This window comes from Prunus persica, chromosome G1, assembly GCF_000346465.2.
Source record: "Prunus persica cultivar Lovell chromosome G1, Prunus_persica_NCBIv2, whole genome shotgun sequence".
Classification (NCBI taxonomy): Eukaryota; Viridiplantae; Streptophyta; class Magnoliopsida; order Rosales; family Rosaceae; genus Prunus; species Prunus persica.
The window spans coordinates 27,300,951-27,317,917 of record NC_034009.1 but is presented as its reverse complement, the minus strand read 5'-3'; the positions used below and the strand labels follow the sequence as shown (position 1 = coordinate 27,317,917).

The following is a 16,967-nucleotide window of genomic DNA, read 5'->3' as shown; positions in this document are numbered from 1 at the left end:
AGATTCGCTACCCAATCCTTGGGGGCGGTATCGGCCAGATCAACAGCGATCAGGCAATTGCAAGAAAATGCTCAGCTCAAGGGCTGAAGAAAGGCAAGCAAACACAGTTCCTCCCTGTGAATCAGGCAGACCTAAAGGGAGTAGAACAAGCAAAGGAGAAAGCAGATCCAGTTCCTGACGGCCGAGCAGACCAGAAAGAAAAAGGAATAGCTACCCCCCAATAGCAATCAAAGAATCAGGACCAAGTCGAGGGAATCCGTCCGGAGGTCTCTCCTGAAGAAGGATGGAAGCCCGAAGAGGACGTTGAGCTAGTACCCCTTAATCCTGACAAGTCAGAGAGAAAAGCGCGGATCGACTCGCGCCTATGCCATGAGGAAAAGATAGAGCTTGCAACCTTCCTCCGGAACAACAAAGACGTATTTGCATGGTCGCCATCTGACATGCCTGGCATCGATCCCCAAATCATCTGCCATCGCCTACACGTCAACCCAGCTATCAAACCTGTAGCGCAGAAGAGACGCAACTTCGCTCCCGAACGGGTTGCCATCATTGAAGCCTAGATCGATAAGCTTCTAGCTGCTGGTTTCATTGAAGAAGTCTCCTACGTAGAATGGCTGGCGAACGTTGTTCTAGTGGCAAAGAAAGATAAAGGTCTGTGGAGAGTGTGCGTCGACTACACCGACCTCAACAAGGTATGCCCTAAAGACAACTTTCCACTGCCTAGAATTGATCAGCTCGTTGATTCAACTTCTGGTAACCAACTGCTAAGCTTCATGGACGCCTACTCCGGCTACAACCAAATCATGATGCATGAAGATGACAAGGCTAAAACCTCTTTCATCATCGAAAAAGGTACATACTGCTACAAAGTCATGCCTTTTGGGCTGAAGAACGCCGGAGCAACCTACCAAAGGCTGGTGGACAAAATTTTCAACGAGCAAATCGACAAGACTATGGAAGTCGACGTAGACGACATGCTAGTCAAAGCTCCCGAGCGAGCAGACCACATCAAGAACCTTGCCGAGGTATTCAGTCTACTCCGAAAATACAACATGAAGTTGAACCCGAGCAAATGCACGTTTGGAGTCTCGTCCAGCCGATTCCTGGGATACTTAGTCACCTAAAGAGGAATTGAGGCACATCCATATCAAATCAAGGCTATACTCAACATGAAGTCACCTGCCACAACAAAGGAGATACAAAGTCTAACGGGTAGGGCGGCAGCTCTCAACCGATTCCTCTCAAGATCTACCGACAAGTGCAGGCCATTTTTTAAAGCCTTGAAGAAAGGACACAGGGACAAGTGGGATGACGAGTGCGAAATAGCTTTTCAAAACTTGAAAACCTACCTCACTTCACCTCCCATACTCTCAAAATCGATACCAGGCGAAGACTTGTACATCTACTTGGCAGTGTCCGACTCAGCTGTCAGCTCAGCTCTCATCTGAGAAAAGCTAGGGGCACAACATCCGGTATTCTACACTTCAAAAGCTCTCCTCGATGCAGAGACTCGCTATCCGAAAATGGAGAAGCTCATTTTTTCCCTTGTAGTTTCCGCGAGAAAACTAAGGCCCTACTACCAAGCAACCGGATAATTGTCATGACAGAATTTCCTTTGAGATCGATCCTCCACAGCCCCGACGCTTCTCAGCGACTCATGAAATGGGCTATCGAACTCAGTCAATACGACCTCCTCTATAGGCCGAAGACTGCTATAAAAGCCCAAGCTTTAGCAGATTTTGTTGTAGAGTTTACTCCGACAGCCGAAGAAGAGAAGATGGTCACGAAAAGCAAGGAAAAAGCAGACGACACCTCCCTTGCCGATTCAAACCTACCTAACGACATGTGGCAATTGCATGTAGACGGAGCATCAAATCATAAAGGATCAGGGGCAGGCGTCGTCATAATCACCCCAGACGGATCCTTGTTGGAACAAGCCATCACACTAGGCTTTTCTGCTTCAAACAACGAGGCAGAATATGAGGCATTGCTCGCAGGACTGCGCCTAGCAAAAGAACTGACGATCAAGAGATTAGCCATCTACTCAGGCTCCCAGCTGATCACGAATCAAGCCTCAGGCGAGTACATGGCAAAGCATCCAAGAATGATCCAGTACCTCAACAAAGTCCAAGGGCTTCTGAAAGAATTTCCTACTTTCACCATCTAACAAGTTCCACGGGCAGAGAACACTCATGCAGATGCGTTGGCAAGCCTAGGATCAACGCTGGACAGCCAGTTCAGACGCTCCATCCCAGTCAAACACTTTGACCGACCAAGCATCGAAGAAATAGAGCCAATCGACTCAATGCAGATCGATGAAGACCCCAGCTGGCAAGACCCCATCATCGACTACTTAGTGAATGGAAATCTGCCAACGGATAAGTCCGAAGTTAGGAAGGTCCAACAGAAAGCCGCGAGATATTACATGCAGGGCGACAAGCTCATTTGCAGATCATACTGCGGCCCTCATCTCACTTGCATAAAGTACCCTCAAACACTTGAGGTCCTCTGCAAAATTCATGACGGCGAGTGTGGCAACCACTCTGGGGGCAGGTCACTCGCCCAGAAGGCTCTAAACGTAGGCTATTTCTGGCCTACTATGCGCCATGACTCCACTGAATATGTCAAAAGATGTGATCGCTGCCAACGGTACAAACCAGTTCCTAATCTGCCTGCCGAAATCTACCATCCGCAGAACAATTCGTGGCCTTTCATGCAATGGGCCATTGACTTAGTAGGCCCTATGCCAACGGCACCTGCCAAGAAAGAAATGATGATCGTCGCCACTGATTACTTTACTAAATGAATCGAGGCCGAAGCTCTATCTTCTACTAAAGAAGATAATGTGGAACGATTTATCTGGAGAAACATTATCTACCGGTTTGGCTGCCCACAATCACTAGTTACCGACAATGGTTCGCAATTCATCGGCAAGCAGATCACTACCTTCTTCAAAAAGTATGGCATCAAGCAGCATCTATCTACCCCAAGATATCCTCAAGGCAACGGCCAGGCCGAGGCATCCAATAAAATAATATTGGACTGTCTAAAGAAGAGATTAGAAGGCGCCGAAGGAAAATGGGTAAATGAGCTCCCTGGCGTACTATGGGCTTATCGCACCACCAAGCGAAGATCAACTGGTGAAACCCCGTTTTCCCTCGCCAATGGAACTAAAGCGATCATTCATCCTCACATCATTGTCCCCTCTATAGGCATCGAAGTGGGCAGTATTGAGCAGAACTCCGAGCAGATGAGACTCAACCTTGACTTACTTGAAGGTGAGCACGAGAAGGCCATTGTCCGAGTCGCCTCCTATCAACAGCGGTTGAAGTCTTACTATGACAAAAAAGCCAAGATCAGACAGTTTCAACCAGGCGACCTTGTGCTAAGAAAGGCCTTCATCACTGCACAAAGACAAAGGTCTAAAAAGATGAAACCCAATTGGGAAGGCCCTTACATAATCAGCCGGTCCGGGGGCAGAGGAAGCTATATGCTTGACACCATGGAAGGGAAGGAGATTCCGCGACAATGGAACGCCTACCACCTCCAAAGATACTATCCATGATGCTTCCTCCTACCTGCTCAGTCCCCAGCAGACGACTGAGTACTGCGCATTTTTGAAAAAGAGAAGCAACTACTGCAAATTTTAGAATGTGCCGCAACAAAAGACAGTTGCCCATAAGTAGCGTCCTTCGGGAGACGCAGGGCGACAACTAGAAGCGTCCTTCGGGAGACGCAGCCCGCAAATAAGCGTCCTAAGGGAGACGCAGGGTGCGCCAGGAATTTCCTAAGGGAGGTATCCAGGTTCCTATCCGTTTCCTAAGGGAGGCAGGATAGCCAAACAGTTGCCCATAAAAAGCGTCTTAAGGGAGACGCAGGGCGACAACCAAAGCTTCCTTCGGGAGACGCAGCCCGCAAAGCAGCATCCTAAGGGGTTGCAGGGTGCGCCAGGAATTTCCTAAGGGAGGTATCCAGGTTCCTATCCGTTTCCTAAGGGGGGCAGGATAGCCAAACAGTTGCCCATAAAAAGCGTCCTAAGGGAGACGCAGGGCGACGATCAAAAGCGTCATTCGGGAGACGCAGCCTGCAAAACAGCGTCCTAAGGGAGACGCAGGGTGCGCCAGGAGTTTCTTAAAAGGGGGTCACCATGCTCTCTGTGGGAAATATCCAGGTTCCTATCCGTTTCCTAAGGGAGGCAGGATAGTCAAAAAGTTGTCCATAAAAAGCGTCCTAAGGGAGACGCAGGGCGACGACTAAAAGCGTCCTTCGGGAGACGCAGCCCACAAAGCATCATCCTAAGGGGGTTGCAGGGTGCGCCAGGAATTTCCTAAGGGAGGTATCCAGGTTCCTATTCGTTTCCTAAGGGGGGCAGGATAGTCAGACAGTTGTCCATAAGCAGCGTCCTAAGGTAGACGCAGGGCAACGACCAGAAGCGTCTTAAAGCGTTTTCCAGAAAAAATGCAGAATACTCCCGGAGTCCCTCAAGGGGGACCCTGGCTTTTGCCAAAATCCCAAGGGAAATACACAGCAGGACACTAACCGGTTACTCAAGCAGTTCACAAGACAATGTGCAAATTGAAGTTGAAAAAATAAAGACTGAAATTTCCATAGCAAAGCGACCAACCAGCCAAGTTCAAACAAAAAGAAGATGGTCAAAACAAGACCAATTATTCCAAACAAAAAGCAAACTACAAAAGCTGAAAAGAAATAAAGAAGTCTTCGTCTACTCCGAAACACTAGCAGGAGACCCCTGATCTGCAGCCTCTTCAGCGTCCACCTGATCAGCCACGCTTTCAGCAGCTCCGCATGCATGATCTACGACGTCTGCCACCGCCTCATCAGCTGCATCATCCTCTGCTTCATCTTCTTCAGCTACTGCCTCTTCAGCCACCTGCTCTTCAGCTCCTTCGGTGTTCGCAGCATTAGCCTCCTCACCTTGCACAGGGAGCAAGTCAGGATAGAGCATCTCGATGTCTTCATCTCCAATGGCATAGAAGGGATCATATCCAATTGTGCAGTCCAAGTAGCCCAACTTGTACGCATCCTCGACAGCTTCGGACTTGGATTCTTCAGCAGACTTATGATAGGTGTGAAATCTAGCCAAAAGCTTGTCATAACTATGAGAGATGTCGGCATTCTTGCGCTCAAGGCGGAAATAAGCATCTTTTCAACTTGCCAAGTCAACGGCAGAAGAGTTGAGCTCAGAATCTTTCTCAGTAAGGGAACTCTTCAGCTCAGATATCATCGCCCGCAAATCAGACGTCTTCTTCTCATAACGAGCCTGTTCGGCAGAAAGCCTGCTAGCCAGCTCAGCATTCTTCTTCTCCAACTCACTAAGCTGAGCAGAAGAGGGGGCAATAGCAGACGATGAGTTCCGGATGGTCTCCGCAGCAAAAATCACTCCTTTTTGAAGCAGATGAAATGTTGCTTCTCTTTGTTTTTCCAAGGAAAAACTTGAAAAAGTGCCGAGATCACCAGCCTGATGGACTTGATCAACCAGCTCAGCACAAGCGAATGGACTCGATAGAAAGTGCGTCTTGAGCAGATCAGACACGCCCGCATCCCCTGTAGGGCTAGGCTTGTCCACCTTTGGATCAGCCGCTGATGTTGCAGAAGAATTTTTTCCCCGAGCAGATGACTCTCTTGCTTTCTTAGCCTCTGCCAACCTTACTTCCAAAGGAATTGACGACGATGAATCAACTCCACGCTTGACTGCTTGTGACTCAACAGTTGGATCATAATGGTTGGATGGATGAGCAGACCTCGCACATCGACCTCCACTCTTCGACTGGTGCAAACGACCCGAACTTCGGAGAGGAAAATCAGCATCTCTTGGCTTCTCAACAGGTGATCTGGACCTTGTACAAACTACGTCGCGGAGCAAATCACGATCTCCAAACTCATCAGCAAGAGGCTTAAGGGGAACATCCCTAATGTTGCGCATACCACCAATCTTCTTGCTATCTGCACCAACAAGATGTTTGACTCTGGCAGATGACGCGGGAATAGCTCCTACTTGGGTTTTCTCAGCAGAAGGGAGCCTTGGCTTCTTCCTCAATGGAGACACATTCCTCGCCCGTAAAGAAGTAGCTGGAGTTCTCGAAGACTTGACATCGGCCTTCCTTTTTTGTGGGGGTTCAGCAAAGCACTCATTCTGTTCAGCAGATAGATCATCAGGGTCCGGACCATTCTGCTTCCATCTCTCGACATCCTCGGCAGGGGGCAGACCACCGTCTTCCTCCCAATACTGGCTCAACAGCCAGCACCACTGACGAAACTTTTGGGGGATGTTCAAAGCACGGCGGACCTTAGCCATGTCAGGCCCAAGCTCCAATTGCTTGCTGATGTCACTCACTACAAGTAGAAGACAGAATTTAGTCAGCCACACGTGAAGAAACTCAAATAAAAAGAGAACATATCATAGATCACAAAAAGACACACCATAGCAATAAGTGATAGGAACAAGGGGGCCGTCGCCAACGTCGCCCTCCCAGCGTCCGCTAACTTCCAACAAGTCGTCATGCCAAGCGTGATCTCCTTGACTAAGACCATCGAACAGCCTGGACCTGTAGACGCGAACTTGGGCATACTGCTCGAAGTGCGTCACTTCAAAAAAATAAAAGAACTCTCGCACCGTCAACTCCAGCGTAAAGAAACGGCTCAGATTTTCGAAGCACATGATCGCCCGGTAAACGTTGGGAGTACTCTGGCTTGGAGCACACCCCATGGCGCAGAACACCTCCTTGAAGAGCTTCGACAGCGGGAATTTGAAGCCCAGTGAAAAATAAAAAAGACGGAAGGTAATGATCCTAGCACCAGGATCATCCGCATCCTCGAAAGAATCGTTATCAGTCCGAGACCTCAATAGCTTGACCTCAACGTCATCTGGAATGCCAGAAGCGAAAGCAGCCCGCCATTTTTGGAACTGAGCGTCGGTCGTGACTCGGTGCAAGTTGGCCACGAACTTCTTGCTAGGCACTACGGAACCTCCCCACAAATACAAAGGCACCTGAGAGCTTGGAGCCTTGCTACCGTCCCTGGAAGACATGGTTGGTCAATGAACAACTACAAGAAGAGAAGAAAATTCTACAAGTTAGAATCCCAAAAAAAAAAACAAAAAAAAAAGGCAGCCTAGCATAAGCAGCCCGTCAATCCCTCCAGCCCAGCACGCAGGCGGCCCAGTCCTCCAGCTCCTGCATGCAAGGCCCGCCTGCTTGGCGCAGGCCCAAGTCGCGCAGCCCATCTCTTCCTCGCCCATCTCTCCAGCGCACCTTCGGCCCAAGCCCGAGCTCGACGTGCAAGGCCCATCTCGCCCAGCGGAAGCCCTTCGCGCGCAAGGCCCAGTGCCTTTTCTGCCTCAGCTCCGAAGCCCAGCATGCGCCTCCTTCTGACTTGGGCTTGGCTCCTCCACGCCCTTGCTTCAGGCCCAGCACGCATATGCTCCAGCCCATGCCAGGTAGCTCCAAGACCAGCATGCACCTCATGCTTCATCTGATCCTAGCATGAACTCCCCAGCTATTTGTCAACTATTGCTCACGAATTGCAACTCATGCAGGACCATCTCCTTGCTGCCAAAAAATTAAAAAAATATATATATACATACATATATATTTTTACGGGCTCAACTTACTTGGGATGCACAGCAACTCCTCTCCTCAGCAAGCAGTACAAATTCTCCAAAATCTTTCTCAAGCCAGAAGGTAGAGAAGTTAAGTTTGTGATATGAGAAAGAGTGAAGAGAAGCCCTGTATTTATACAGGTTGGACAACCCGGGTCAAGAAGGAATCACAAACTCATTCCTACTGGGAATCCAACTCCAACAACAGTCAGAAGCCTACACCAATTGGGAATCCAATTTGCGAAGGAGTCCAACTCACATAATAAAGCCCAGACACAGTTGGAGAGCCCGAAAAAAATAATTTCATCTCCTACATGCCACACAAGCGCCATGCAGAAGTTGGGGGCATTTGTGGGAGCATATATTTTCGTCTCCAATCAGGGCACGCCACGTGGAAAAGAAGATTATCTCTTTAATTAATTAATTAAACCAGTTTATCTGGCTAATTAATTAATTAGAATAAATATCTTAATTAATATGATATTATCTTTATTTAAATAGATAATATCATTAATTAAGATATTATCCTAATAAAGAGAAGATAATATCATTTAAATCAGATATTATCTTTTTAAGAGATAATATCATTTAATTCAGATATTATCTTCTTAAGAGATAATATATATTTAATTCAGATATTATTAGGCCCAACTGGATTCCTACGAAACCCTAGCCCCGAGGCTCGTATAAATAGACAACCTCATTCATCATTCAAGGTACATCAAAACCTACTCCTTATACCCGAGAAAAATACCCGAAGCTCTCTCTCCCTCTCCACTCTCCATATTTTCTCCCCACGGCTCCGGCCACCACACACGGCTCCGGCCACCCGGTTTACACCCTACATAAAACTCCGTACCCTTTGCTTAGCTATTGTTTTCCTACAAACACTCGAACTAACTTAGGCATCGGAGGGCCTTTGGCCAACACCCCCCGGGTGTGGTCTATTTACTCCAATCTTTTTTACAGGAATCAAGGAAGAGAGAGAGAAGGAAGATCGAAGGTTGAAGGATCTAGAAGCGAATATTCTCCCGTGAGATTATTTGCACAAACATTACCTTCTTCATAGTTCATATCAACAAAAATGCTGTATGTTTCTCTATCTGCAACTACACCATGTCATCTCTTCATAGAGTTCCCTTGCCTCAGCAAATTTCCTTTTCTTAAAAAGACCCTTAATAAGTACACTGTAACAACTTGCTGTGGGAATAAATCCCTTTCCTGCCATTTCCTTATGCTAAAACCATGCCTTACAATGCCCTTTTATTAAAATGTTATAGGTGTTGTTATCAGGCATTACCACCAGCACACATGCTCCTATACATATCAGTTGTAGTAAGCATATTATTTCTAATGCAGTACAGCTTCATGAGAGAATTATAAGTGCCGGCATTAGGCACTATACCCTTCGCCAACATCCACTTAAGTAGCCTCTAACCATCTTCTAGCATTCCTGACATACAAAATCCATTCATTAGCACACTGAATGTCACAACTGTAGGTTGTAGCCCTCTATCGAGCATCTCACGCAAGACACTGTGTGCCTTAGCCATCTACCTTATCTTACGACGTGCATCCATCAGAGTAGTATAAGTAATAGTATCAGGATGCGGCCCAGCAACCATGATTAGGTCGCATATCACCCCTATAATGGACTAAATTAAATCTGGTTGACAAAGTAAAAGAAAAAACAAAACCAATTTACTTGTTTCAGTACCATGTTGTTGACCATAATCAGTTGATTAGGCCACTTTCTAATTCTCAAGAAAAAAGGCTGGAGATCAGATAGAGGAGAAAGGCAAAAGATAATTACAATCAATCAGAGAAGCGGTAAGGACCTGCATCATAGACCTAAAAGATAAACACTGCATTTGATTACTTTCATAGAGGCCATACTAATATAATTATATAACTCGTAAAAAAGAGTGAAGTAATTATTGCAAAGGGTTCACTTGTATAGGTTTTTTTGTATTTTGTTTTTTAGGACCTTTCCTATTGAGAGGGGTGATAGTATACTAAACTCACACACACTACATGGATGCTAGGACTCAAACCTATAAACTTGCCTGAGGAAGTACATACTTCATACCACTACAGTGGTGGGTCCTTTGCCACTTGTATAGTTTAATGGCAGTAAGTATGCAAATCATCTTAACCATTCGATCAAACATGCATTTGGCATATTTCCTTAGTCCTTGTCCAAAAATGTTTTCGTAAGAGAAAAAACATATTATTTTTCCAGTTGCATAGCTAGAACAAGGGCAGATGTAGGGGCTTTGAGTTTGAGGACACTTAAGGAAATGCCAGTCAAACTTTTTTCGATAAAAGATCTTTTAATTCTTAAATGGTGTACTATCTCGGTCTTTTCAAGGTTATCTTAATAATATGTGTGGCATGTCATCCCTAGATATACAATGAAACGAATCTATCTGTTAAAATTTACTTGGTTACATTAACACATTGATAAGAACCATCATTATATCACATTGATGGCATGAATTGTACGACAAGGTTCATTTGGGATGGGTCACAAATGGATAGATGATTGACTGATCGGACCTATCATATGTTCACTAAATTAGTGGAAAGATCGCCATGGTTGAAAAATGTTTCAGGAGAAAGGTTCCTTTAAGGGGAAAAGTGGGGAAAAAGAAAAACATAAACATTAGAGATGTAAACTAAAGGTGTCAAACGTGTCATGTCGGGCTGGCCCGGCCCATTTAGAATCGACCTATTTAATAAAAAGGTTGTGTCAGGCCCGCCCATTTAAGAAAATCATCACTTCCGCCCCAAGCTCATATGGGCTCGGGCCGTGCTCTTGACGGGCCACTAAACGGGCTGATATGGGCCCATGCCAAATTTGAATTATATATTGCATTTTTGTTGTAATTATTTTTACAACTTCATTTCAATCTTTTTTTACAATTACGTATATACTAATAAGATTTATTATTTGTTTAAAAATAAAAAAAAGGTCAATAACTTTATTTAAAGTACATTTAAATAGAAAATAGTTAGATTATTGTTTCGGTTTTAAAAATTAAAACTTCAAAAATAAAATTATTATTTTATATATAAAGAAAATATTATATTTTAGTATATATTATTAGAGAAAAGAAATAGACTTGAATTTAATATATAAATGTAATAAATTATGTAAAATGAGTACAATTTAATAAATAGGTTTTAAACGGGCTGGCCTGTTGGAATTTGGGACGTCACGACTCACCCGATGTTAGAAATATGCCCTTAAAGCCAACTAATTATGTAATGGTTAGAGTTAAGGACATCTTTGATAAAAGACATATTATGTTATCAATGGGCAAGAAAGGTTGTTTTATACATTAAATCATCCTATATTATCTTTCAATATGTAGAACAACCATAGTTCAAGGAATATATAAGTAGATATGAAAGCTATGTAATGAGATTACATACATGGAGTCTTTTCATCATCCCTAAATCCTGAATATGTTCATGGTCATAGGAATATTGATTGGGCGTCAATATTCCGCAAAGACTAGTACACACAGTATCGTCTCTATATGTAGGGAATGCAAAGGTCTGAAGTCATTAAGTGTGGAAACACATCGATATGTATGTAGGTACTTGTAGAAGAACAAGTACACTGAACACGATCTAACACATGAGTTACAACATGGAAGTCTTTACTCACATGTCAAGCTGGAACTCATAAATTAAAATGGTGCAAACTAATCCTTAGACATGTGGCATCATAGATGTTTTGTGGCTATATTGTTAATCTTTGAGGGCACTATACGGTCATGCTGAATTAGGCATAGCTTAAAAGTGCTCATTAGGATTCTTAATAGAGTCATGGAAGCAAATGAATGTATAACAACGAATCTCTACTCTCAGTAAAGGAGAAAGAATACTCCAAGATATGATTGGTCAAATCTCTGCCCAGAGTAGTGAATAAGACTTGAAAGAAGAAGTCTTCAAATCTTATCAGGATAATCATATAAAAGGAATGATTCACATTAGGATATTGACAATCGGATTCCATGATCTAATAATGTGAATAAGGAGTATTGACATAAGAGAATGATTCAATTGCACGGTTATTCCAATTTGAATAGGTTCTTTCACAACGTCTCATTTAGCTTGGATAACCGTGACTTGTTGCTAGGCGACAACCTTGGTTTGTGGATGTCCTAAAAGGTTTCAATTAAACTTTATTAATAGGAAGTATTTAATTGTGAAATTTGATTCGTATATCATCTCTGAGGAGTTGAGTCAACCAACTACCTTGCTAAAGGGAACCTATAGATCTGCACACCCAAAGAATGTGATTAGAGGTACAAATGAGGTGACACAAATCCATGATTGATAATCAAATGTCAAAGTCAACGGTCAAAGGTCAACATGTTGACCAGAGCAATTGACTAAAGTCAAATAGTTTGACTGGGTCAATTAAGTAAGACTATAATTATAATTTAATCGTTAAGTTATAATTAAAAGATTAATTATGGAATTAATACTGACATATAGAAAAATTGGATTGGGCTTTTAAATATGATTTAAAATAAAAGGGACAAAATAGCCCAAAAGGCTATTGGGCCCAAGGGATAAATGGCATAAGATGACATGATCAATGGATCAAATGGAGCCCCAAATACCCACCCAATTGTTTTTTGTGTTGTCCTATATAAGCTAAGTGTTGGTGAAAACCTAGCTAGGGTTTTTGGTTTCCTACTTTCGTTGATGAGTGATCATCTTTGTATCTTATCTTCCATAAACCAAAAATTGGTCCAATCAAGAAGTTGACTAGCATCCATACTTCTTGATTGCCTTATCATCATCTCTATGAGCATTTGGTGTGCTGAGCTAGAGGACTCCAATCTTGGAGCCTTAAGGTGAGGGAGTCAAAATCAAGAGAAACAAAAGGCCTTTCCAACGAATGTGTTCATTCTTGAAAAATCAAGAAAAGGTCATCAAGGGTAAAGATATATTCCTTTTTTCCTTTTTTTTATTTATTTTCAAAGAGACTAGGCTAAGATACTTGGTTTAAAATAAAAAAAAGGTTTAGCTCAACTAGTATAAACAAAATGAATCCGCCATTTAGAATGTTTTTGTTGTATAGGTTATGACTAAAGTTCATTTCCTAAGCATTATATGCATGTTTCCTTCAAGTGGTATCAAGAGCCAAGGTCTAGTTTCTTTGAGCCTTCTATTTTGGTTATTGATTTTAATATGACTTTGTTATCATACTTAGTGATATATGTGTTAGATTTTCTTTTTCATGTCACTTGTTCATAGGATATGGGATATAGGATGAATGAGTAGGAGTATGAAAAGAAAAATTAAGAGATGACACCAATGGGAGTGGCTGCAAGGAGGGTCTTTTTGGGTCTTGTGTGTGTCCATGTGTGAAATGTTTACATGGTTGTGTTAATCTTGAAATTCTAAGTATGGATATGATTTTTGCATGAATTTAGGATTTTTGTGTGATTTATGAAGAGTCATAAAGATTTGAAAAAAGTTCTTGAAATGTTCTTGGTGTTCATGATATGTTAATAGGAGTCCTTGTCAAGCACGTTTTTTGATCTTATTTGATACTTGACATTTGTATACTGAATGTTAGTAAAAAACATTTTATGACATCCTATGACATTTTCATATAGTATATAGTTTTTGTCCCCTAAAGTTTTAAAAAGAAACCAATGAAAATGAAGATGCTTTTTGGGTACAAAAGATGGTACCACCTTGTGGTTCCAAAATCACACCATCTTTTTCAAAATATCAACACACACTACAAGGAAAATCCCTTTTAGCGACGAAACAAGATGGTCACTATAACACCAAATTTCGTCGCCAAAGATAAATAGCGACGAATATTTTTGGTCGCCAAGGTCGTCGTTCAAAGCTCGTGGCTAAAAGTACCGTGCGACGAAACAAAATTTCGTCGCTGAAATATTTTAGCGACCAAACTTGTCGTCGCTAAACAGCTCCCGGTTGGTCGCCTATAGAGAAGGAGTTGCCACCAAAATACCAAAAATTCCCGCGAACATGGAATTATTTGGCGACGAAATAAATGTTTGGTCGCCTAAACATTTCAGCGACGAATGTTTTGGTCGTGAAAGATGTACTTTATTTGTCACATATGTTAGTTGGTTTGGTTATTTTCAGAATGGGCGACGAAATAGATTAGTCGCCAAAACTGTAGATATTGGTATTGCCAATTGAGAGATGAAAACTAATTCGTCGCAAAAAAAGTGTATTATTTTTTTAAAAAAAAATTATTTATATTTTAAGCTTTGTAACAGAATATTATTTACTCCAAAAAGTTTTTGAAAAACAGTAAATAGATGAAATTAATAGAAATAGCATAATTACTATTCAAAAGATACTAGCTGTTTAAGCACATGTCAATGTATGCTAGGTACAAAAACCATCAAGTGGCTAGATACAAAAGCCCCTAGAACCCCCCAGGTAGGCTAGATACAAAAACCATCAAGTATGTAGATGTACACACAACTTAATGACTATTTCCAATATCATCAAGATCCTCATAAACATTACGTGAACCACCATTATTACCTTGATCATCATCACAAGGAGAATCACCAACATGCTGGGACAGAACACCTAAATGTGAGGGTAAAGGACCATCATGGGTTCGCATCCACTCAATGACATCCAAAAGTTTACCCACTATGCTCTGAAGCTCACTTACTGTGCCTTTCAACTCACCAACTGTGCCTTCAAGTTCCTCAACCTTTTGCTCTGTAGCAAAAGAGGAGGCAACTCCACCACTATGCGAACTCTCCATTCGAAGACTAGAACCCAAGCCTCGAATCCTCTTGCCCTTTGCAACCCCAAGTTCTACAATCATGATCTCTAATTGTTGTGGGATAGGGAGTGTGACTTGATCTAGTGGAGTTCTTGAACTCTCTGCCACTTGTTGCTTGGCCTTCTCATACTCTTCATTCATCTTCTTCTACAAAAAGAAGCAAAATAAAGATAAGTCAATATATAAATGCATAAAAAAATGAAGTAAATGGGACGCCAGGACGACCAATTTTGTTCATAAACTAGCAATGCCAATTATCCTAATCAAACAGTCATAAAGGAAAAAAAAAACAACTTGAAGCAAATAATAAAAGGAAAAGGCACATAAAAATGAAATAGATCTCTTTGGATATGCAGATTGCAGAAAGTTTGAAAATACTCACAGATCTTATAAAGATCTTTTTCTGCATCTCCTGAAAGCAACAACAATACAAACAAGAAACTTCCAAAAACAGGGATTATAAATATTTGCCCAGCAACATGGGCCCCTTATAATTGGGCATAAATTTTAACTTCTAAGAGCACAACGGGTTATTAGAACTGAATTTGTTTAATAGGTGTTTGGAATTGGGCCTCCAAAGAGGAAGAGAAGTACAACTGCAGCAGCTCTGTTTCAAAACAATCTTAGCATGCACTTTTTTTGGTCATCAATATATAAGATCATGGAAAATTTAGAAAACTCAGACACATATCTTCATTGTGTTTCTAATTAATTAGTTCTATTTGCAATGGATAAAGCCTTTATATGATGCTAAAACCAAAGTTCACAATTAGCATCTAAAATAATGGGTCATCAAAAACTTGCATGACCAGTCAGTTGATTTTTTGGATTGCAGATTATGCAAGTCAATAGTTAATTGTCAGTAGGTTTTTGTATTCCTTACCCCTTTAATTTCAGCAGCCTCATTGATCCACATGCTCTTACCCTTAAGAATATGCATGTTGTTCCAATTGCTAATGTATGTAGGATTTTCACCCTTTACATTTTTCCAACAAAAAGAAAATGAGAAATACTTGAAATTATTGCAATATAATTAATAAATAAAGATTTAAAGTGACCAGAAATTATAAACCTCTCTAGCAGCTTCCATATGTTTTAGGAAAGGACATGACCCCCGTGTATGATCAAACTCTTTCTTTTTTCTGTTCTAGGCATTGGTCTTGCAGCGTTTCTGTTTTGATTAAATACATGAATTGTTATTTCTTTTTTTCTATTTGATACTTAGAATAAGTTCCCAACCAAAAAATGAAAACTGCAGCGGTTATGATACATTAGATACCTGATATTGCTCATTTGTGTGCAACGTATCGACCAAATAATGCCACTCTTCTACCAAATAATGCCACTCTTCTAGAGTCCTTCGAGTACCAAAGATCTTTTCAAGGGTAGGTGTTTCTCGTGCAAGATCAGGCTCAGAAGCATATTGCTTATAGTGTCTGTGGAGCTTTGCTTTCCATTCTTTATAAGTTGAGTGCATATGGTCAGTAATAAATTTCCATATATCCGGATCTGTTAAGTCCACATCAAACATAAACTAATATCAATTAACCATAAACAAAACAAGTATTAGTTATAATTTTCAATGCAAATAGAAACATTGAAGGACAAATTTTTCAGTTCCCACTAGAATACAATGAAGAATTGAAATTAAAAGAGGGCTAAATGAACAAAATTAAATTATAATCAAAGAAGAATATAAGATTACCTACAATCCCAATGCAATATATTTCTTCGTCTCGAAGCTCACTTTTTTCATACCTAAAACATTCAATGGAGCTTTATTGCAAGTGATTAACCCAATCTCAGAGATGAACAGTTTCTGAGCTTCAATAGTCGCCATCAATTTCTGGGATGGATCCATCCGCATTGGAATCAAACTCTTCCTCTTTTTCACAACATCACAAGTGCTAGCCCCACAGTTCGGCCACGAGTGTTCTTCATATGTGAAGAAGTTTGAGTATGCATTCCCTCATCTAGACGACAAAAATTCAAAAAATCAGTAACTAGAGTGCACAAAATAAAGGTATAAAAATTAAGGGCACAAAATATGGTATCAATTACCCTGTTGGCGGGAATCCCTCCTGAGGCTGATGAAGTGCCTTCTTGTGGCTGAGTTGATTGTTGTTGTGGCAGCCGACATGGTTGCTCAAGTGGCTGTGGTGGTAGTAGAGTTAAAGTTTTCTTCTTCTTATTGTTATTGTTGCTTAAGGTAGCAGCCCTCTTAAGTGTCATTCTACACTTACAAACACATAAACGAAGAGAGAATACAACAATATACTACTAGATCATTTCTTGAAAAATAAAAATAAATGATTGAACATCATACTTCAGCTGTAAGGACATCGATTCTCATCACAAACGTGCTTGAGATAAATGAATTATTCATCAAAAAATGATTGAACATCATGCTTTATCAATCGGGAAGGAAAATAACATGCACATGCATTTCATTTACATAGGGAGGACATATGCAAACCTTAACTCGAAGATATTTCTTCAGTATACAGACCTTACAGACCTTACCCCTTAAAACAC

At 41.6% G+C, this 16,967-nt stretch overlaps 1 protein-coding gene across 1 annotated transcript; it reads left to right on the top strand.

Annotated features, from left to right (window-relative positions):
* On the top strand, window positions 1,778-3,565 carry LOC109947048. Its single transcript, XM_020556417.1, has 3 exons — window positions 1,778-2,078; window positions 2,184-2,633; window positions 2,904-3,565. The coding sequence occupies exons 1-3, from the start codon at window positions 1,778-1,780 to the stop codon at window positions 3,563-3,565; spliced, it is 1,413 nt and encodes a 470-aa protein (XP_020412006.1).